The 25,055-nt window shown below is 39.0% G+C and overlaps 1 protein-coding gene across 2 annotated transcripts in view; it reads right to left on the bottom strand.

Moving 5' to 3' along the window:
• LOC126334727 (serine/threonine-protein kinase ATR-like) overlaps positions 1-25,055 on the bottom strand; it is a 402,997-nt gene that overhangs the window by 154,073 nt on the left and 223,869 nt on the right. For both annotated transcript variants that reach the window (XM_049997265.1, XM_049997266.1), the window contains exons 21-23: positions 7,267-7,399; positions 7,030-7,160; positions 6,766-6,914 (exon numbers count right to left, since the gene is read on the bottom strand). In XM_049997265.1, coding sequence (XP_049853222.1) covers positions 6,766-6,914; positions 7,030-7,160; positions 7,267-7,399 — 413 coding nt within the window. The remainder of the gene's footprint in view (positions 1-6,765; positions 6,915-7,029; positions 7,161-7,266; positions 7,400-25,055) is intronic.

Raw genomic sequence — 25,055 nt, 5'->3', positions numbered from 1 at the left:
ACATGTCTGCTTGTGTGTGTGTGTGTGTGTGTGTGTGTGTGTGTGTGTGTGTGTGTGTGTGGGCGCGCGCGTGCGTGCGTGTATACCTGTCCCTTTTTCCCCCTAAGGTAAGTCTTTCTGCTCCCGGGACTGGAATGACTCCTTACCCTCTCCCTCAAAACCCACATCCTTTCTTCTTTCCCTCTCCTTCCCTCTTTCCTGATGAAGCAACCGTGGGTTGCGAAAGCTTGATATTTGTGTGTATTTTTGTGTGTTTTTTATTGTGTCTATCTACCAGCGCTTTCCCGTTTGGTAAGTCACACATTATATTTATTAAGAGAAAAATTGATTGCAAACACAATCAAAGCAGTGACAGAGTGACAGTATAACAACATTCTAACAGTCTTTTTAAACAATGTCAAAGATAATCCAGTCACATCTCAGACATTGATTGAAGGGAATAAATAAAAGAGCTCCTCTCCATATGTTCATCTCTTAACCGATGGACAAGCTGTAGGACACAAATGGTCTTTAGTCTTGGTCATTGTCAGTGAAACGGTCAAGACGACTGTGCAGTCGAGTAGCCCTGTCAGCTACATAGTTTAACATTTTGTTAGACTTGGAATAATTTTGTGAGCACAAGTTACATACTTTAAATTTTCAGTGACATATTATTTGAGTCTGTTTTCAGTGATTGATTTACCATGAGTTTACAAACATTAACTTTGTTTATGACATTTCTGGCAGCTGCAATCTGTAATTATTTGCTGCAGTTGATATTTATATTCATGTGTGATGGACCTGTTACATGTTTCTGCAGTGGTTAGTCACAATAATTAACTTTAGTTTACATTGCAACTGACAGTAGGAAACGGTACATCCAGATTTTGAATGCTTGCTGATGACTTTCAAGAATTAGTGTGCAATTAAATGAATACTGTATTCCCCACATAGATAGCAGCCAATGAAATGGGCTGTGCACTCATAGTTGGCATCACTCTAATACTTATTCTAAAGCAGCAATACCGTGAATATTTGGTAGGAAAGTTTTTCAGCACTTTCTGTATACCATTGTCCACATCTTCTTAAATAGTATTGCTCTGCCTTTACAGTAACTGATGAACACACACATGATCATTGATGACAGTTTTCTCATATTCATTTTTTTTAGCCACTAAAATTTATAGTGCCTAGTTTTTCACATTACTCGCCATCACTACTCTGCATTTGTAGCTCAGAAGCTTCCTTCATTACTTTTCTTATGTTTGAAGTTTTTGTGCTGTATAATAATACAGATTTTATTCTGACATTAATAATGGCTTAGAGTACTCCAATAATAGTTCAACTTAAGAAAAGACTGTGTATGTCCAAGACAACATTTCACAAATAACTGTAACAGGCGTTACTCTGTGAGGAACCATTTTGTGACAACCAGTCTTGTTTGGGGTGCACCTTTTTAACAGAGATTTCAAATTTCTGTTTCCAAACAAAGCCTCAACAAACAACCATTTACGGAAACAGGACGTGATTATATGTGGTGACTTTAATATAGACTTTCTCACCCACAACAGAAACAGGGAGACATTGATTAACATTGCAAAAAATTATAATCTGCATGGTCTTGTAAACGAGCCCACTAGAATAACACCCACATCCAAGACAGCTCTAGATCAAATTTTTGCAAACAGAAATAGACTTAACCCAACTCTAGAGCCGGCCGCGGTGGTCTCGCGGTTCTAGGCGCGCAGTCCGGACCCGTGCGACTGCTACGGTCACAGGTTCGAATCCTGCCTCGGGCATGGATGTGTGTGATGTCCTTAGGTTAGTTAGGATTAAGTAGTTCTAAGTTCTAGGGGATTGATGACCACAGCAGTTGAGTCCCATAGTGCTCAGAGCCATTTGAACCATTTTTGAACCAACTCTAGAAGTATACAATGCAGGATTCAGTGACCACCAAGCTGTCATTCTAAAGGTCGATGTTTGCAAAGATACCTCAAATCCAGTCCCACCTAAAACTTCACAAAGGTTTTTCACCCAAGACAATTTGAACAAGCTAAATGTCCCCCTTAACAAAGAAAAGTGGACATAGATGTACACAGCCAATGATGTGAACATGAAATTCAACATATTTCTTGATAAAATGATTCACCACTTTGAAGAGGCCTTTCCACAAAAACCAGTAAGAATAAATAATAATAATAATAATAATAATAATAATAATAATAATAATCTACATCTACATGACTACTCTGCAATTCACATTTAAGTGCTTGGCAGAGGGTTCATCAAACCACATTCATACTATCTCTCTACTATTCCACTCCCGAACAGCGAGTGGGAAAAACGAACACCTAAACCTTTCTGTTCGAGCTCTGATTTCTCTTATTTTATTTTGATGATCATTCCTACCTATGTAGGTTGGGCTCAACAAAATATTTTCGCATTCGGAAGAGAAAGTTGGTGACTGAAATTTCGTAAAAAGGTCTCGCCGCAACGAATAACGTCTATGCTGTAATGACTTCCATCCCAACTCGTGTATCATATCTGCCACACTCTCTCCCCTATAAGGTGATAATACAAAACGAGCTGCCCTTTTTTGCACCCTTTCGATGTCCTCCGTCAATCCCACCTGGTAAGGATCCCACACCGCGCAGCAATATTCTAACAGAGGACGAACGAGTGTAGTGTAAGCTGTCTCTTTAGTGGACTTGTTGCATCTTCTAAGTGTCCTGCCAATGAAACGCAACCTTTGGCTCGCCTTCCCGACAATATTATCTATGTGGTCCTTTCAACTGAAGTTGTTCGTAATTTTAACACCCAGGTACTTAGTTGAATTGACAGCCTTGAGAATTGTACTATTTATCGAGTAATCGAATTCCAACGGATTTCTTTTGGAACTCATGTGGATCATCTCACACTTTTCGTTATTTAGCGTCAACTGCGACCTGACACACCATACAGCAATCTTTTCTAAATCGCTTTGCAACTGATACTAGTCTTCAGATGACCTTACTAGACGGTAAATTACAGCATCATCTGCGAACAATCTAAGAGAACTGCTCAGATTGTCACCCAGGTCATTTATATAGATCAGGAACAGTAGAGGTCCCAGGACGCTTCCCTGGGGAACACCTGATATCACTTCAGTTTTACTCGATGATTTGCCGTCTATTACTACGAACTGCGACCTTCCTGACAGGAAATCACGAATCCAGTCGCACAACTGAGACGATACCCCATAGCTCTGCAGCTTGATTAGAAGTCGCTTGTGAGGAACGATGTCAAAAGCTTTCCGAAAATCTAGAAATACCGAATCAACTTGAGATCCCCTGTCGATAGCGGCCATTACTTCGTGCGAATAAAGAGCTAGCTGCGTTGCACAACAGCGATGTTTTCTGAAGCCATGCTGATTACGTGTCAATAGATCATTCCCTTCGAGGTGATTCATGTTTGAATACAGTATATGCTCCAAAACCCTACTGCAAACCGACGTCAATGATATAGGTCTGTAGTTAAATGGATTACTCCTACTACCCTTCTTGAACACTGGTGCGACCTGCGCAATTTTCCAATCTGTAGGTACAGATCTATCGGTGAGTGAGCGGTTGTATATGAGTGCTAAGTAGGGAGCTATTGTATCAGCGTAATCTGAAAGGAACATAATCGGTATACAATCTGGACCTGAAGACTTGCCCGTATCAAGCGATTTGAGTTGCTTCGCAACCCCTAAGGTATCTACTTCTAAGAAACTCATGCTAGCAGCTGTTCGTGTTTCAAATTCTGGAATATTCCATTCGTCTTCCCTGGTGAAGGAACTTCGGAAAACTGCGTCCAATAACTCCGCTTTAGCGGCACAGTCATCGATAACAGTACCATCGGCACTGCGCAGCGAAGGTATTGACTGCGTCTTGCCGCTTGTGTACTTTACATACGACCAGAATTTCTTCGGATTTTCTACCAAATTTCGAGACAATGTTTCGTTGTGGAACCTATTAAAGGCATCTCGCACCGAAGTACGTGCCAAATTTCGCGCGTCTGTAAATTTTTGCCCATCTTCGGGATTTCGCGTTCTTCTGAACTTCGCATGCTTTTTCCGTTGCCTCTGCAACAGCGTTCGGACCTTTTTTGTGTACCACGGGGGATCCGTTCCATCTCTTACCAATTTATCAGGTATGAATATCTCAACTGCTGTTGCTACTATATCTTTGAATTTGAGCCACACTCGTCTACATTCGCATAGTCAGTTCGGAAGGAATGGAAATTGTCTTTTAGGAAGGCTTCTAGTGATACTTTATCCGCTTTTTTAAATAAAATTATTTTGCGTTTGTTTCTGATGGATTTGGAAGAAATGGTATTGAGCCTAGCTACAACGACCTTGTGATCACTAATCCCTGTATCAGTCATGATGCTCTCTATCAGCTCTGGATTGTTTGTGGCTAAGAGGTCAAGTGTGTTTTCGCAACCATTTACAATTCGCGTGGGTTCGTGGACTAACTGCTCGAAATAATTTTCGGAGAAAGAATTTAGGACAATCTCGGAAGATGAGGAACAAGAGTAGGATTACACCAGCAATAAAAATCTCTTGCAAACATAAAAGAATACTCCACACGTTATGTAAACAAAGTAGTGACTCCCTCCAACTAAGAGAATACTATAAAAACTACACATGTATCCTAAGAAGAGTGATAAGACAAGCAAAAAGGATGCAAAATGATGATAACATTGACAAATCCAGCAATAAAGTAAAAGCAATGTGGAATATCATAAAAAGGGAAAGAGGGGAAATGAAATCTTCACACATTATCGTAGAAATCAAACTCAACAATGAATCTATATCCAATCCTAAAGTAATTGTGAACTCTTTCAACAATTTCTTTATGAGCATAGCTGAAAAATTGGTCAAAAATAATCCTAACACAAATTACCAACCAGCAAACCAAAAATATCACACATGTGCAGAGTCAATTTTTATTACCAAAGTCACTGAAAATGATGTTACAAAAGCCCTCAGAGAGTTAAAAAATTCATATTCAGCTGGAATCGATGGTATTCCAGCAGCTGTAATCAAAAATTGTGAACACACAATTGCTGAACCATTAACTCACCTCTGTGACTGTTCTTTCCAGGCAGGTATTTTCCCCAAAGCTCTGAAACTTTACAAATTAATTCCTGTCTTCAAAAAAGGTGATAATAAAGATATGAATAACTACAGGCCTATCTCAATCTCATCCTGCTTTTCTAAAGTTTTTGAAAAACTAATGTAAAAAAAGGGACTTCATTGAAAAAAAAGAAAGAAATAAATAAAAAAAGGTTTACTTAAGTTTAGCTCAACATGGGTTCAGAAGCAACAAATCTACTGAAACTGCAGTATATGATTGCATAAATATGCTATTAGAACTGTTAGATAGAAAACAACCTATAACAGGCATATTTCTGGATCTGTCAAAGGCTTTTGACACTGTTGGCCAAAAAATATTGCTGGAAAAAATAGAACACTATGGTATCAGAGGAATTGCAAACAATTGGACTGCTACATTCCTAACCAATCGGATGCAGAGAGTCAGCATGAAAGACACTAACAGACAAAGCAACTCAATACCCGAAGTACTATCAAGTAATAGAACTGTAAAGCAAGGTGTTCCACAGGGCTTAGTACTGGGACTCCTACTTTTTCCTCCTGTATATTAATGACTTGAGCCTGAATGTTGATGCACACAAAACAATAATATTTGCGGATGACACAACTGTACTCCTCAAAGGGGAGAATACAGAGGCTGTACAAAAAGCTGTGAACTTGGCCACTGAACAACTCAGCAAATGGGCTAAAATTAAAAGATTAACTATCAACACCAAATAGAAAGCTTCCATGAACTTTCACACAACACAAAATGCAAATTCCTCTAAGCCATTTGTCACTGTAAACAACCCGCCAATAGATACCGACACTGTTTTCAAATTCCTGGGTCTGTGGGTTCAAGATAACCTGAAATGGAATACACATACAGGAAAGGTAAATGCCAGAATTAGTACTGGCTGTTATGCATTGAGTGTACTGAAATCATGTGCTAGCCTGAAAACATTAACCAGTGCATACTACGCTTACATACAAGCCCAACTAAAATATGGTGTGATATTCTGGGGAAATTCTCCAACTGCTCAGAGCACATTCAGAATCCAGAAGAGAGCAATGAGGATTATTACTGGGAGCAAACCCAGTTCAGAAACCACATCGTGCCAACTGACACCAGAGTCGTAAAAAATAATGAAATACATGAACACAACACCAGGAAAAACGCAAATGTGCATGTTTTACGTACAAACAGTCAACAGTGTAAAAAGGGAGCTTTCCACATGGGCATCCAACTGTTAAACAATCTTTTCCCGCTAGTATTAAGTCCATCGAAAACAACATAAAATTTAGCAAAGCCGTGAAGTCATATTTGTTGTTCACTGTTTTTACTCTGTAAATGAATACTTAGAACAGTAATCTTGCTATTTGAGTTACATTGAAAACATTGAGCAATATAATACATTAGGGTACTACTATACTATAGGCCTATGCTAATATATGTTAACAATGTTAACTGATATTTTCCGACATCTGCAACACACTGTGTACCATCAGATCACATGGAATAAATAAATAAATAACAGAGGAAAAGGCACTGCTCATCGATATCTGGTCAATGTTCAAAGCTCCTTTTAGCAGTGGGTTATTTACCTATATTTCTGAAGTACAAAATTAAATTAATTTTCACTTACTTTCTGTGGTTAAATGTTACTTACCCATATATAGGGCATGGGAAGTCTTCTGGACGTTTCAACACAGACTTGTATGTGGATTTCAGAAGTGGTCTCATAATGTCCTGAACATTCCCCGAAAATTTGTTCCATAATGGTGAATTTTCTGTTATCTGATAAATTTTTAGTAACTCCTACAGCATAAAACAAAAAACGAGATACCAAGACATAATCTTTAAAATCCTACCACAAGGAAATGTGGTTAAATATGCATAACAACAATAATGTACATGAAAGTCTGACACAAACCTGTATAGAATATGAGAAGGCGTCTACATTTTGAGTAACTTTTGATTTTTGGAAGCCTTTCGCCAATTCAGTTATTGCTGCTACAGCAAAGCTTTCATCCTCAACATCAAGTGAGAAAGTGTACCCTGAACCTATAATCAACCATTCCAACAAATTAATAAAAATTGTGCTTGTCATCCAAAAGTATCCTCATATCTATTACTACAAATAATGCAAAGAACATAAAAAACCACACACCAGTATGCTGCAAACGTTCCCGAGTGGGCATAATGCCAGGATCAATTGCACCTAACTCTCCAAGACACCTTCCAGCAGCTAAGCGTACAGCTTCATCATGATCATGACAAGATTCCATTAACACTCTCACCAACTGAAAAAAAAAAAGATGGAGTACTTAATAGATTACTCACTAAGAATGACTACTGAAAATTCAAATTCTTTTATTTGGCTAATGCTAGTGTAACTAGTGATAAGGATCACACATCGTAATTTCCTGATAGATTACAAATTCTTCTGACTAATTTGATGCAACAATACCTTTCCATATTACATGTTAAGCTTTATATACCTGTAACTTTTTACACCCAAAAACCCTGTTAATCTGTTTTAAATATTCTTTCTGATTTGCATTTGCCACTACAATGTTTTGGCTCCAAGTTATCTACCAATGTCAGGTTATCTTCTCGTGGATGTCCCAGTTTCCAATAAAGGCAGCAGAAGTTGTGCACAAAACTACTGTCCAATACCCCTGACACCCATTTACTGTAGAATATTAGTACATATTCTGGTATCAAACACTATCATGTACCTCTAATAGAATTACCTCCTCTGTACAAACTGACTAGGATTTCAGAAGCAATGGTCATGAGAAATCGAACTTCTGCCTGTCTCGCATGACATCATGACGGTTATGGATGAAGACAATCTCTCAGATTTTCTTGACATACAAGAAGTATTTGACACTGTATCATATCTACATTAATTATCAAAAGTGAATAAATAAATTGTTAAAAGCACACAATTTAAAATTATCGTGGCAATTATATCTCTCTGTTACAATGACAATTCTTTTTGCTGATGATACAAGTATAGTAATAACATCCAAAAACCAAGAACTAAGTGATGTAATTGTAAATGATGTTTTTCACAAAATTATTAAGTGGTTCTCAGCAAACGGACTCTCTTTAAATTTTGATAAAAAACAGTATATACAGTTCCGTACAGTAAATGGCACAACTCCAGTAATAAATATAGAATTTGAACAGAAGTCTGTAGCTAAGGTAGAATTTTCAAAATTTTTAGGTGTGTCCATTGATGAGAGGTTAAACTGGAAGCAACACATTGATGGTCTGCTGAAACGTCTGAGTTCAGCTACGTATGCTATTAGGGTTATTGCAAATTTTGGTGATAAGAATCTCAGTAAATTAGCTTACTATGCCTACTTTCATTCACTGCTTTCGTATGGCATCATATTCTGGGGTAATTCATCGTTGAGTAGAAAAGTATTCATTGCACAAAAACGTGTAATCAGAATAATTGCTGGAGCCCACCCACGGTCATCCTGCAGACATCTATTTAAGGATCTAGGGATCCTCACAGTAACCTCACAGTATATATATTCCCTTATGAAATTTGTTGATAATAATCCAACCCAGTTCAAAAGTAATAGCACTGTGCATACCTATAACACCAGGGTTAAATCTGACTTTGGCACAGAAAGGGGTAAATTATGCTGCCACAAAAGTCTTTGGGCACCTACCAAACAGCATCAAAGCCTGACAGATAGCCAACTAACATTTAAAAATAAATTAAAAGAATTTCTAGATGACAACTCCTTCTACTCATTGGCTGAATTTTTAGATATAAACTAAGTAAAAAACTTAATCATTAGTGTCATGCAATATTTTGTGTAATGTAATTTCTTGTACAGACATCTTTTATTAACCTGACACGTTCCACATCATTACGAAGTGTCGTATTCATGATCTATGGAACAAGTATTAATCTAATCTAATCTAATCTGACACAAAGAAAAAACTTCAGATTTATCTGTCATATGCAAAAACTGAGCCACAATTATGATTAAAATTCCTTGTATCATAATGAGGGAATTACAAGAACTATACCCAAGGTAGTGTTACACGTCCTTTGTTGTTCCTTATCTATATAAACGATTCAGGAGACAATCTGAGCAGCTGTCTTAGTTTGTTTGCAGATGACACTGTCACTTATTATCTAGTAAAGTCATCAGAATATCAAAGCAAATTTCAAAACAATTTAGAAAAGATATCTGCACGGTGCAAAAATTGGCAATTGACCCTAAACAACAAAAAGTGTGAGGTCATCAACAAGAGTGCTTTAAGGAATCTGTTAAACTATAAAGGCCATAAATTCTACTAAATACAAGGAATTATAATTATGAACAACTTAAATTGGAAGGAACACACAGAAAATGTTGTGAGGAAAGCTAACCAAATATTGTGTTTTATTGGAAGGACACTTTGGCTGCTGTGCTGTGTCAGATCCTTACCAGATAGGATCGATGTACTCCATCGAGAATATTCGAAGAAGGGAGAACGTTTTATACTATCGTGAAATAGGGGAGAAAGTATCACTGGGATAATGCAGGATTTGGGGTGGACATCATTAAAACAATAGCATTTTTTGTTGTAGTGGAATCTTCTCAAGGAATTCCAATCACCAACATTCTCCTTCGAATGCGAAAATATTTTGTTGATGCCGATCAGCTTAGGGAGAAATGGTCATCATAATAAAATAAGTGAAATCAGAGCTTGCACGGAAATATACAGGCATTCGTTTTTTCTGCACGCAGTACTAGACTGGAATAACAGAGAATTATTGTGAAGGTAGTTCAATGAACCCTCTGCCAAGTACTTAAATGTGATTTATAGAATATCCATGTAGATGTAGACGTATACAAATATTGGGTAAACAGTTCAAGTGACAGTATTATGGTAAAAACGGATCACTCCACAGTACTCACATTTGTGATCACAGGAACAAACAACAACTACAATGAAAGAAACAAAATTTGTGGTTGTGTGTTAATTAACCAGTGTTGCAAGGATACTGATGTATCACAATCTTATGTCAAATAGGAAAAGGAATGTAATATTATTCTTTTGCATCACTGCCTTTCCATCCTAATTTGGATCACTGATATTTTTCCAGGTAGTAAGTGATAGTAGTAAGTGATAGAGTACAAAGCATGGCTGAAACTGCTCCTTGCACGACAGAATTATGCTACACATGTCAGTCCCTTTCCACTCTCACAACCCCAAAATCTGCAATTTTGCACAAATTATTTTCACATGTTACTCCTTTTCAGCTCCTATTCACAGTCACAAGGATTAAATGTCACTGTGACTGTCATCAATCAACCACCCTACACTGAAATCTACGGATTGAATACTAATAGCAGGTTTTTTGATTATTTTTATGCATCACCTGCTTCCCAGCCAAGCAATGAAGCCAGTCACAAGCCAAGGGCAGCAAAACTAGATGAAGCTCCCAGCCTGCTTAGAAACTGATGTATTTGTGTGTACATTTTGTAAACATATAGATGTAATGGCTGACAAAAATAAACAAATTTCTACTGTGTGTACTCTACACTCTAGTAATATACAGGGTACATCAAAACACTATATATGCACTTTAAAATCGGCTATACAAACCATACACTTTGAAATCTCAATGCGTATGGGTTGAACATGTAGTACAACGGCTGAGCAACAGATGCCAGTAGTGTCGTGTTGTGCCAATGTCAGTGAACAAAGTGACCCCATGGCACAAACACAACTAAAGTTCAAGGAGTGAAACAGCATTCTCAAATGGTAAAGAATGTTTGGAACATCAGTGAAGTGCAAGAACAACAGATGCAGGAAAATGGAACTGAGTCACCAACACATGTAAGCATCACTCACCTTTGTAATAAGTTTGAAACTACTTGAACAATTATGGATATGCATAAGGAAAGATCGGGCTGGCCACACACAGCAACATATGAAAAAATTGCTCAAGTGTTAGAAGCAGTCACAGACTCACCACAGAAATCAACACAACAATGTACATGTGAAGCAGGTGTAAATGAACAAGTATAACTTGTATATTGCAAAGAGTAAGATGGAAAGTTTACATTCCATACTTGTTATAGGCACTGAATGAAAACAACAAAGCCAGAAGAGGTCAGTTTAGTGAATGGTTCCTCACACACGTCAGACATGATGCTGATTTTATAGAGATAACAGTGTGTATTGGAGCCCCATGAAATCCTGTTTACATCCATGGTTACAGCATCTGCCTAGTGAACAGGAGACCCGGTTCCAAATCCCGGCCTTGGTACAAATTTTCACTCTTCCCTTCAATCTGCATATACATCATAGATGTTTGAGAATTTAAAATGTCTCTGGAACCATATAGTTTTATTTGAAATTGAAATGGCTTGTCAAGATGTGACCTTGAATGTGCAGTATCGTTTTCAGAAGTGTTTGGAGGGAGTTGGTTAGCATTTTCAACACTTACTGCAGCTGTTTCACATTGATTCACTGTAATACTGATGATGACATATAGACTTATCTTTATCAAAGTGTAAATACGTATTTTTATCTACCCCATACATACTTAAAGATATAACCGGAACACTAAGAATGCAAATTAGCATTTACTACAGCAACTGTCACGAAGAGAGCAAAGAAATAATAAAGAATAGAATAAAAAAAAACTACCATTTACTTTTTTATGGCTGAAACCAGAGCTTGTATGATTATAACATCCGTTACTTTCGTAACCTCAGCTCAAGTTAGTAGTTATTATTGATGTCATTATAGCACATTTTTGTACATTTATTTTACTGAAGTTCTCAATAATTAGGTTTTTTTTTACGTTAAACTTTTCTTTCAACTGATAAAATGGACAGACTGGCTAGTCACCGTCGATTCACTGTAGAGTGAAGGTAATTTTTTATTAGTTTCAGGTTAGAAAAACTTCATTTACTTGATGTGAAGTCGGTGTCCCAAAACATCCCGAAGGTGTTGTATAGGATTCAGGTCATGACTCTGTGCAGACCAGTCCATTACAGGGTAGTTATTGTCGTGCAACCACACCACCTGACCACATTCGAAGTCCATGAGTTCCGCAGAGTGCCCCACTCCGCTCTCTCACAATATCTGATGGCTACTGAGGTCGCTGATATGGAGTACCTGGTAGTAGGAGGCAGCACAATGGATCTAATATAAACAACGTACGTTTTGGGGGGTGTCTGGATACTTCTGATCACATACTATAGGTCAAAAAGGAAAAATCATATATTGCTGGAAGCAGCAAGACAGCTGCAGATCTAATATCAAGGTTTGTCTTGGATGGATCTTGCATAACTTTCGAAGTGCTTGCAACTGTTTCCCCTTTTTCTTTTACAGCTTTAACTGAATTATAATTAGCAGTTCAGTAAGTATCAGGAAATTGTTTAAAACTTTTTTTTGCTTCCCTCCCCCCCCCCCCCCTCCCAATTATTCTTTTTACAAGTAAGTCCCTTCTACTCTGAGTTTGCAATACTAAAAAGGAGAAAATGTTGTTTTTATGTTACCTGGTATGTGTGTGTTCTTGAAATGACCTTGGCCATGTTTCCTCAAAACTCACTGGGTGAAAGGGCTATGCTTAGCAACAAACTGTTTAGTTCTTGGCACATTAGTTACGGTGACACAATGATTGCTGACTGTGAGCAAACATTGAACTTTAAGTTCTGCATTAATCTCCACAAAACTTGGACAATGATTCAGCAAAGCATATGCACGTGAGGCACTTTCAATAAGTCATGTTTTTGAGTGACAAAAAAGATTTCATGAAGGCAGAGGATCAGTGAAAGACAATCTCAGGAGCTGGTCACTGTCTACAGCACATACCAATGCAAACAGGGAGCATGTAAGGCAGTTACTGCAAAAAGACCATCATGTAACAGTATGTGTGATATCAGAAGAACTTTATTTGAATCACAGCGTGTATCATAAGGCTTTACGCAAAGATTTAGGGAAAAGGAAACTTAATGCAAATCTCATCTATCACAATGATGAACAGAATGAGGAAAGATGAAGAATTTCTGCTGAACTACTGGATAAAGCCAGGTGTGATCACACATCTCTCTCAAAGATTATTGTTGGGGATGAAAGTAGTGCTAACAGTATGACCCTCACATGAAATGCAAAAGTACTGAATGGCAGAGTTCTGGATCGCCAGTATCAAAAACAGTGAAACAACAGCATTTGAGAACAACGACAATGTTGATTGCATTCCTTGACAGTAAAGTTTAAATCCACCATAAGTATGTTCATCCAGGTTTAACAGTGAACCAAACTCTTTACATGGAAATCTCGAAATGTTTGTGACAAGCAATTCCATGTTACCGCCCTGATTTGTAATTCTCATAACTGTTTCTTACTGCATCACAATACAATACCTCATAGTGCCTTTTTCTATTGTCAAGTATCTGGCCAGTCTTTCTGTTATTGCCACCCCACATTTGCAATATTCACCCGACCTCTTGCCTTGCGAGTTTTCTTCGTTCCGCGAGTGGAAAGGTTACTAAAAGGGAAAAATTCATCATAATTTTGCAGACATCAAATGAGTTGTGATAAATGATCTAAAAAGCATCACAGTTGAAAATTTCCCTGCTTGCTTCCAAGACCTCCATAAACATTGGCAACTGGGTATAGATAGCTAAGGGGACTACTTCAACGGCAACTAGGAACATTACTTGGTAAGTGCAACTTTCTATAAAAATAAATAAATAAATAAAAATTACTGACCTGGAACTTTTCTGAGACCAGGACTGACTATATGTAGAAGATAAAAAGAATGAATATAACTTCTCTACAGTTCCAAAGCAGGTATGCTAACAGAACACATGAGGATTCATGAACTCCACAAAGGTTTAAGGAATGGTTGCCGTAGGGACCATACTGCACTTTTGGATTGATTTTTTTGTTGTGTTCCTACATCTACACCTAAAATTGTTGAGGTATTATCATTACCTTGAGTACTGTACAAAGAAATATGCAGCCCATCTTTTTCCAGGTGCTGTTGGATATCTTTTGATATACCTTCCAGTTCATCTAGTTGGATTTTCTATTCATAAAACACTCTACACGATATTTATGTATAACATTTGAAAAAGTATCACTCTACAGTTTTTAAGTTTCATGCAATATTTTACAAAAAATTTAAAAATTCTAAACACACCCATTGACAATAGCCAAAGCCTGATATTAGGTAAGTGGGTACCTTTGTTTATATTTTTCACACATTTGACAATGCTGATGGAATACACTCTCTGAAAGCTTGAAGGTAGCAGGAGCAAAATACAGGGACCAAAAAGCTACTTACAACTTGTACATAAACAAGACGACAGTAATGACAGTCAAGGGGCATGGATGGGAAGCAGTGATTGAGAACGAAGTGAGACAGGTTGTAGCCTATCCCTGATGTTATTCAATCTGTACACTGAACAAGTAATAAAGGAAACCAAAGAAAATTTGGAGAAGGAATTAAAGTTCAGGGAAGAAATAAAAACTTTGAGATTTGTTGATGATGATGTAATTCTGTCAGAGACAGCAAACGACTTGGAAGAGCAGCTGAATAGAATGGACAGTGTCGTGAAAGGATATAAGATGAACATCAAAAATACCAAAACAATGGTAATAGAATGTAATCAAATTACATCAGGTGATTCTGAGGGAATTAAATTAGAAAATGACACACTAAAAGTAGCAGATTAGTTTTGCTTTTAGGCAGTAAAATCATTGATGACGTCCAGAGCTGAGAGGATACAAACTGTTGATTAACAATGGCAGGAAAAGATTTTCTGAAGAAAAGGAATTTGTTAATATCAAATATAGATTTAAGTGTTAGGAAATCTTTACTAAGATATTTATCTGGAGCGTGGCCATGTACGGAAGTGAAATGTGAACGATAAACAATTCAGACAAGAAGCAAAGAGATGCTTTTGAAATGAGATACTACAGAAGAACACTGAAGATTTCATGTGCAAATTGCGTAACCAACAAGGAGGTACTGAACTGAATTGAGGAAAGCTTGACTAAACAAAGATATTGAATATTAGGACACTTTCTGAGACATCAAGGGATCACCAATTTCGTATTGGAGGGATGTGTAGGGCAGACCATATGATGAATACAGTAAGCACATTCAAAAAGAGACAGGCTGGAACAGTTATTCAGAGATATACATACTGATGAGCAATTACAGTGACTGCAGTTTTTTGGGTGACAGTTTCATGAGCTTGTGAATTTTCTGACAGCTAGTCTGATGAACCTTGAAATTCAGGCAGAATTGGATTTGTATGTATAAATTTTTCCACAGCTAGTTCTGTAAAATTTTAACTTTGAGCTGTGTTGTGTTTGGACTTGTGAATTCTTCATATAACTTCAGGAATTTGAACTCTGAACAGTATCGTGCTGTGCCGGACTTTTGTAATCTAACAAGTGACTCCATGTGTCACGGTTTCTCTCACAATGTTAAAGAAAGGTTTATTAATGGTTTTTATTTCTAAATGATAACCAGCTGGTTTAGAATATTATGCACACTGCTGACTGTAATCCTGCCTGCAACCGATAATTATTAGAAGTTAACAGAACAATTTATAGGGAATTGTGGCAGGTGCGGGAACATCCTCTAGACCAAACAATGTCAACATACATTAAATCGGCCATACATTTCGTAAAACCTTTGACTTGCAGAACGCTAAGCACTGCATGCAGGCAAGTACTTCACACATGTGAAATCATGTTTCCAGAACAGTGTTTCGCAAACTAATTGGTGCAGGAATTTGTGAAGGCAATTGCAGAAGGCGGCAGTAGCAGTATCATAAGTCAACAGGTAACAATTCCAGACCATCTAGCAGATGACAACAGACTTCCTGGCAGATTAAACTGTGTGCCGGACCAAGACTCGAACTTGAGTCCCAAGTCTCGGTTCGTCACACAGTTTTAATTTGCCAGGAAGTTTGATATCAGCAAACACTCTGCTGCAGAGTGGAAATTTCATTCTTGATGACAACAGCATTCAATGGTTCCTAGAGGCTGCAAGAGGGTGTAAAACATGCGCAACAGCAAACAGTCGACAGGAAACAGCTGGGGACGCACGGAAGCAGTCCATCTCATCTCATCTCATCTCATCTCATCTCATCTCATCTCATCACTGGGGAGGTGACTGTGGCTGCAGAGTAAAGTTGTGGGTCACTGAATAAGTTAAAGGAAGCAACAGTGCACAGTTGTTATTTTTCAGTTTTCTTGTTCGGCACAGCGATGAAAAAGAAATGTGGGTCTCCAAAATGACATCCTGAAGTAGGCACAATTTCAGGGAGCACTGTGTTCAGAGAAATATTGTGTCAACTGAATGTTTTTATAGTAAACATTAACGTTGATTTGGACAATTCAGTGGGGAGTTTGAAACATGATCTTAAAAAAATATGAGTGGTTTCAAAAGTAATATGGCGTATTCTATGGACAATTTAAAGAAGATATGCTTAATGTGAAAACTGACTACCACTGGGAACGTTGACGATAAAATTATTGATTTAAATAGCAAGTTTGGCAAAGTAGAGCAGAAGCTGCTGTCAAGAGTTGAAGCAGTTGGAACTGAATTAAGGGGAAAAATTGATTTCAGCAAGCAGAAGTGTGCTGCTAGGGATGTAGAGATGAAGCAGGCTCTAGGAGAAATGAATGAGCATTGTGGTTTCCAATTATGAAACCAGGTCTGTTCTGAAAAGCAAAATGGCAGCACAAATGAAAGTATGTGGAAGGAAATAGAAGAAAAAGCCGCAATAAGAAAACATCGCCCAAAAATGATCACTAAACTAAATAATATAATACACAATTTAGAATTAGGTATTGTCACTGCCAATGTGGTATGGCCTGTCATACAATTTTCTACTACTAAAAGCTCTAAAAGGATAGCAAAAATCATGCAGTAGATGTTTTGGCTTCTTGTAAGGATTGTTTTATACATGGTGTGAATGATGAAGCAAAAATCAAATTTGTAAAAAATTACTGCAGGGATTGGCATAAACTTTGGCTAACCAAAATACCAATCAATTTAATACGTATGACATGTTTGAACAAATAATTTTAAATAGATACTGGAGTCAAACTAAGCAATTTAGCTTTACAATAAAATTTTGTATAGATCAGTATACAGAGCAGGAATATATTCATTCAGTGAGGAAATTCTGCCAGGAGGAATTAAGTAAGCTGGTACATCTTGATGGGTCCCTTGGTACATGGCATAGATATCAATATTAAAAAGAATGTTACCAGAGACTCTATAATGGTCATTAATCAAGTGCTCTACTGACTCAGTAGGAAGGTTCTTAAGACTTTAATTAGATGATGAATGAAGCAAAATGTCATCCCAAATTGGGTAAATAATTACAATAATAGCCAGAGACACTAGAACAGCAACAGACAGGATAGGAAGTCACAAAATAATAATATTAAAAGAAACAAGCATCACGATGGAAACTGGAGAAGCAAAAAAATAAGATTTAACGAGCGAATAGGAACCAAAGATATCACTGGAAAAATAATTACAGAAATAAGCACGTTCCAGATAACAGACCAAAAATTTAAGGAGCACAGTGTTCCAGAAACTGCAAACTGTTCTAGTTAGGGTTAGAAATGGAACAAGAAAGTATGACTTGAACAGGACCAAGAAAAGGAATTATAATGAGTACAACAACAACAGATTTTATAATGATAATAAAGAGCAGAAATGACAGAGGTTTTGAAAATGGTTGAAATCATGGGAGACAAATATTTATGAGGACATTTGTTTCAACATAACGATAAAATAAAAATAAATGAAGGCAGACATTGTGGAACAGCAAAAAGTAAAGAAGAAGAATTTAATATTTAAAGATTACATGATGATACCTGTAAGGTTTTGGAAATTGAAGATGATAGTGTGGGACTAGCAGCTTTAATGTCATGTAATCATTCACAATTAATTAAATGAGTTGTAATGAGCTGAATGAATGTGTGAACAGCAACACTAATAATATTGAATTAGGTGCAATAGGGTCACCCACCATTGTAGATGATGTAAGTTGTGTGCATACCGCAGAGCTTGTGTCAGATGTTTTTATGGCCAGAAATGTACAGGAAGGTGCATGTCCCACAAACAAGGTTAGTTGCCTGCAGATAGTGGAACTGCAACAATAGCTTTTGCAAATGGACATTTACAGGGAAGTGCTTGTGACAATGACATTTGTGTTGTGCAGAGAGTGGATGCAGTTGATGATGATGATTATATGAGCAAGAGCTTATGGTTGTTGAAAATTACTCTATAAATGACTGGATGAGAAAAGATCAAAATAATGAGGCCAGTGGATAGCTCATATTCAATGCTATCATTTGCTAACTGCTGAAAACTGGGAGGAAGAAAGAGATTCTTTAACGTAATTTTTTTCGGTGGGAGGGGGGGGGGGGGGCGTTAAAATTCACAATAATTTAATTTTTTTTTAATGGTTTCGGGTTCTATTAGGAGATAGAGGTGGATCTTTTAACAGACACAGAACTAAAATAACATGTTACAGAGCGGATTCAGATTGTGGTTAATGTTAAAGAGGGTAATGTAAGTGAGGAGGAGGAGGAGGAAATTAGTGTTTAACGTCCTGTCGGCAATGATGTCATTAGAGGCAGAGCACAAGCTCGGGTTAGGGAAGTATGGGGAAGGAATTCAACCACGCCCTTTCAAAGAAACTGTCCCGGCACTTGCCTGAAAGAATTTCGGGAAATCACAGAAAACCTAAATCAGGATGGCCGGAGACGGGATGGAACAGTCATCCTCCCGGGAACCGTCATCCTCCCGAATGTAAGTGAAGCTGCTTTGGTAGACACTGGTAATACTATATACACTATATAAGAAAGTTCCAGGAATTTGTTAAAAATCAATATATTGTAGAGTTTTTGGTTGCAGGAGTAAAAATAAAGGATGCCCACGAAATTACAGCATAGTAGAAAGGAAAATAGCGGTATCAGATGTAGTCACAGAAAGAGAAAAACTAAATCAATTTTTAACGGTGTAGGAAAAGACAGATTGCTACTTACTGTAAAGAAGTCTCATTAAGAAGCAGACGGGGATAATTAAAATTACATAAAGCTTTCAGCCACAGCCTTCATCAGTAAAAGATAAAGACACATAATTCATATATGCAAGCACACACTTAACACACACACATAACCGTCTACTTTAGCATATCAGGCCGGAATGTAACTATCATGTGGGATGCAAGTAGCAATGTGGAGGGGGCAGGGGGTAGGGATAGTAGTGTATGGGAGTGGAGAGAGACAACGCTGTCTGGTGGAGTGTGCAGGGACTAGAATGACAACAGGTGCAGCATCAGAATGTTGTTTGGCTGCAAGGTACATAAAAAGTGCACAAAAAAAGGAGGGTGGGGGAGGGGGGAAGTGGGTGGATGTGTTGGCAAGGTGTGATATGAGATTGGGGAGGAGATGATAGGACACAGGGGAGACAAAACTGTTGGGTGGAGGGTGTGGGGACAGTATGTTATAGGTTGTGGCTGGGATAATTATGTGGGCGGAGAATATGTTGTAAGGATAGTTCCCATCTACACAGATCAGAAAAGCTGGTGCTGGAGGGAAGAAATAAGATGGTTCAGGTAGTAAGCAGATTTTGAAATCAGTCTTCTTATGTTCAGCTGCATGTTGAACCACAGGATGGTCTACTTTGTTCCTGGCCACAGTATGGCTGGCTGTGGACATTCATCCTGGTGGACAGTTGGTTGGTAGTCATGCCAACAGAAAAGCTGTGGAATGATTGCAGCAGAGCTGGCAAATGACATAGCTAGTTCCACAGGTGGCCTGACCCCTGGTGGGGTAGGATAAACCTACGGAGTACTCGAATAGGAAGTGCTGGGTGGGTGGATTGGGTATGACTTCACCTGGGTCTTACACAGGGATGATACTTGTGATGATGGGTTTTGATTGGTACAGGAATAGGGATGGACTAGGGTGTTGTGGAGGTTGGGTGGGTGATGGAACACCACTTTAGGAGAGGTGGGAAGTTTCTCAGGTAGGATGTCCCTCATTTCAGGGCATGATGACAGGTAATAAAAGCCGGGGCAAAATATGTGGTCCAGTCATTCCAGTCCTTTATGGCTGGTTCTTGGGGGTGGTGGGAGAATTGGAAGTGTGAGTGGAAATGGGATGAGAGATCTGTTTGTGGATTAGGTCTAGGTTACTGCCTTTCTGTGAAGGCCTTGCTGAGCTGTCATCATACTGAGGAAGGGATTTTTTGTCACTGTAGATATGCTCTCTCTGGGTGTCCAGGCCGTATGGGAGGGAGTTTTTGGTGTGAAAGAGATGACAGCTAACGAAATGCATGTACTGTGGTGGTTGGTGGGTTTGGTGTGGACAGAGGTAAATGTCTAGGAAGGTGACATGCTGGATTGAGGAGGATCATGTGAAGCAGATCGGAGAGAAGGTGTTGAGGTGTGAAGGAACGAGAGTAGGATGTTGTGGCCTTTGAGTCCATATCGTGGAAATGTCATCAATGAACTTGACCAGACAAGGAGTTTGGTGTTTTGAGAGACTTGAAAGGTCTCCTCTAAATGGCCCATAAAAAGGTTGGCATAGGAGGGTGCCATGCAGGTGCCCATGGCTATGCCACAGATTTGTTTACATATCTTTCCTTCAAAGGAGAAGTAGTTAAGGGTTGGGACGAAGTTAGTAAGGTGTATGAGGAAGGAAGTAATAGGTTTGGAGTCTGAAGGACATTGGCAAAGATAGTGTTCAACAGCAGTAAGATCACGGGCATGAGGGATGTTGGTGTATGGGGAGGTGGCATCAACGCTGAAGAGTAGAGGAGAGAGTCATGAAGGATGTGTTTGATGTCTTTGGCATGGGAGGCTAGCCTCCCAAAACACCAAACCCCTAGTATGGTCAGGTTCACTGATGATATTTCCTTGATCTGGACTCAGGGCCGGAACATCCTACCTCTGTTCCTTCACACCTCAACACCTTCTCTCCCATTTGCTCCTCAATCCAGCATGACACCTTCCTAGACATTTACCTTCTCCTCTCTGATGGTTCCATCCACAACTCTGTCCACACCAAACCCACCAACGAGCAACAGTACATGCATTTTGTCAGCTGTCATCTCTTCCATGCCAAAAACACCCTCACACACAACCTGGCCACCTGGGGACAGCATATCTGCAGTGACAAAAACTCCCTTCCTCAGTATGCTGAAAGCTCAGCAAGGCCTTCACAGACAGGCACTAACCTGGATCTAATCTGCAAACAGATCTACATCCCTTTTCCACTCGAACTTCCAGTCCTCCCACCACCCCCAAGAACCAGTCATAAAGGAGTCTCCCCTTCATCATCCAGTACCATCCTGGACTGGAATGACTGGACCACATCCTTTGCCTGGGCTTTGACTACTTGCCATCATGCCCTGAAATGAGGGACATCCTACCTGAGAAACTTCCCACCTCCTCTAAAGTGGTGTTCCATCACTCACCCAACCTCCACAACAACCTAGTCCATCCCTATACCACTGCCAATCACAACCCCTCATCACAAGTATCATATCCCTGTGGAAGACCCAGTTGCAAGACATAACCAATCCACCCACCCAGCACTTCCTATTCCAATTCTGTCAAAGATTTATGCAACCCCATCAGGGTTGTGAAGACAAAACATTTGAATTGAATGTTGGAGATGGCAGGATGAATGCGAAATTTAAGAGGACTTTAACTGGAGAGAACTTGATGACTAATTTGTAGATGGTTTAATAAGAGATGGATGTGTTAAAGGTTGTGGAAGAAATGAAAATGAAAGTGAGTGACATAAATCTCATAAATGAAAATGCAGAACTGTTTCAATTGGTGTACAATAACAGGGATTTGTTCTCAAAAAGACCATGGTGGTAACAAACTTGGTGTACTCAACTACAGTAAAACAACATGGGTCCATTAAAAATTAGGTCTTATCCTAAAGCACCAGCAGATAGGAGAGCTGTAAGAACTGATTTATAGTAAATGTGAGATTCGCATATTATTGAGAAGTGAATTCTGTAACCCCATAGTAATTGTGAAGAAAAAAGGATAAGTCAGTCAGTATAGTTTTAGATGCTAGGAAATTAAGTAATAATTAAGGTAACAGACTACCCCAAAAATGAGGTCAAGCTAATTCAGGGTTTTTATAAAGTCACATTAATGTCCCAAGTGTGGATCTTACTGCTGAGTTCCAACAAGTCCCATTGGCAGAGGGGAGCAGAAAATATACTGCTTTTCTATTTGAAGATAGGACATACCATTACAAAGTAGCACCTTTTGGTCTATGCATATCTGCTACTGCATTCATAAGGGTGTTGTGTTCTTGGCAGTGAACTTATAAAGCAGCTCACAATTTACGTTTATGACGCACTGGTAATGACAATTTGGCAGGAGTACTAAAATTTGTTAGAGGATATGTTCACCATTCTGCAAGAAGAGATGATGAAACTTAAACTCATGAAATGTGAACTGAAGTGTGTGCACGAATAATGCTGTAAGGGACATTTTGTAGAATGGCGTGGAATAATGTTGTATACAGCAGTCTGCTTTGCCTACTGCAACAGTTGTCCTGTCTACCATCTGAAAGCAGCATTAAATAGCAAGGAGACTCAAGCGGTTTTCGCACCTCTGTACGAATAATTCTGTATGTTACAAGAATGGTGGAGTGTCGCAAGGTAATGCAAAATGTGCCATACAGCACTATTTGTGAACACACTTCAATTTGTAAAATCCGAGTTACAGTTTTACGACATATTTCATCATTAAAAGGAGTTGTGACCTGTGAATTTGTCACATAGTTTCATGAACTTTAACATTGAGTGGTATTGTGGTGTGCCACGCTTAGTACTTTTGCAGTCTAGCTAGTGACTATCTGTCATCGTCTCTCTCATGATTTTTCAACAAAGTTTTAATGCACATTTTTATTTCTAACCAGTAACTAGCTGGTGTTAAGAACATTATTTACAGCTCTAAACACAAACAAAGCCAACAAACATTAAATTATCACATATTTAACAAACCAGAACTTGCCAGAACTGCAAGGAATGAGTGCAGAGAAGTACATCGCAAGTGTCATAAGAAACTGGCCTTTCACAAAATCAAACAATGGTAAATCCAGGATGGAAAGTAACAATATAATGAAAATGATAGTAACTGCTCACCATACAGCAGAAATGCTGAGTCGCAGAAAGGCACAACAAAAAAACTGTCAGAAAGTTAGCTTTCGGCAGACGAGGCTTTTCGCGCACACACACACACACACACACACACACACACACACACACACACACACACACACACACACAAAATCAGTCTCCATGAGCCCTTAGTCTGGCTTTAAATGTCAGACTGTGGTCGTGTATGTGTGTGTGTGTGTGTGTGTGTGTGTGTGTGTGCGAGCGTGCGTGCGTGCGTGTGTGTGCGCGCGCGCGCCTCGCTCTGGCACATATGTATCTGTTGTCTATTTTTGACAAAGGCCTTGGTGTCCGAATGATAACTTTCCAACAGTATCTTTGGTGTGCCTTTCTGCAACTCAGCATCTCCGCTATATGGTAAGTAGCTTCTACCCTTTTCATTTTCCTGTATACAGATCTCTTCGACTGCAACAATTTAACAAGTAACATTAATGTTAAGAGCTTTGTACATGCATCTGTTATCTACTTCAGATGTCATTTCTTTCAAAAGCCTTACTAGTTCCATAGTTCTATCGATGCTATACAGGGTGTTACAAAAAGGTACAGCCAAACTTTCAGGAAACATTCCTCACACACAAATAAACAAAAGATGTTATGTGGACATGTGTCCGGAAATGCTTAATTTCCATGTTAGAGCTCATTTTAGTTTCGTCAATATGTACTGTACTTCCTCGATTCACCTCCAGTTGGCCCAACTGAAGGAAGGCAATGTTGACTTCGGTGCTTGTGTTGACATGCGACTCACTGCTCTACAGTACTAGCATCAAGCACATCAGTACGTAGCATCAACAGGTTAGTGTTCATCACGAACATGGTTTTGCAGTCAGTGCAGTGTTTACAAATGCAGAGTTGGCAGATGCCCATTTGATGTATGGATTAGCACGGGGCAATAGCTGTGGCGCGGAATGTTTGTATCGAGACAGATTTCCACACTGAAGGTGTCCCAACAAGAAGATGTTCAAAGCAATTGATCGGCGTCTTAGAGAGCACGGAACATTCCAGCCTATGACTCGTGACTGGGGAAGACCTAGAACGACGAGGACACCTGCAATGGACGAGGCAATTCTTCGCGCAGTTGACGATAACCCCAATGTCAGCGTCAGAGAAGTTGCTGCTGTACAAGGTAGCGTTGACCACGTCACTGTATGGAGAGTGCTACGGGAGAAACAGTTGTTTCCGTACCATGTACGGCGTGTGCAGGCACTATCAGCAGCTGATTGGCCTCCACGGGTACACTTCTGCGAATGGTTCATCCGACAATGTGTCAATCCTCATTTCAGAGAAAATGTTCTTTTTATGGATCAGGCTTCATTCCAACGTGATCTAATTGTAAATTTTCACAATCAACATGTGTGGGCTGACGAGAATCCGCAAGCAGTTGTGCAATCACATCACCAACACAGATTTTCTGTGAACGTTTGGGCAGGCATTGTTGGTGATGTCTTGATTGGGCACAATGTTCTTCCACCTACGCTCAATGGAGCACGTTATCATGATTTCATACGGGATCCTTTACCTGTGCTGCTAGAACATGTGCCTTTACAAGTACGACACAACATGTGGTTCATGCACGATGGAGCTCCTGCACATTTCAGTCAAAGTGTTCGTACGCTTCTCAACAACGGATTCGGTGACCGATGGTAGAGGCGGACCAATTCCATGGCCTCCACACTCTCCTGACCTCAACCCTCTTGTCTTTCATTTATGGGGCATTTGAAAGC

The sequence above is a fragment of the Schistocerca gregaria genome, chromosome 2, assembly GCF_023897955.1.
Source record: "Schistocerca gregaria isolate iqSchGreg1 chromosome 2, iqSchGreg1.2, whole genome shotgun sequence".
Taxonomy (NCBI): domain Eukaryota; kingdom Metazoa; phylum Arthropoda; class Insecta; order Orthoptera; family Acrididae; genus Schistocerca; species Schistocerca gregaria.
The sequence above is the reverse complement of the archived record's forward strand: the minus strand, read 5'-3'. Positions and strand labels throughout refer to the sequence as shown.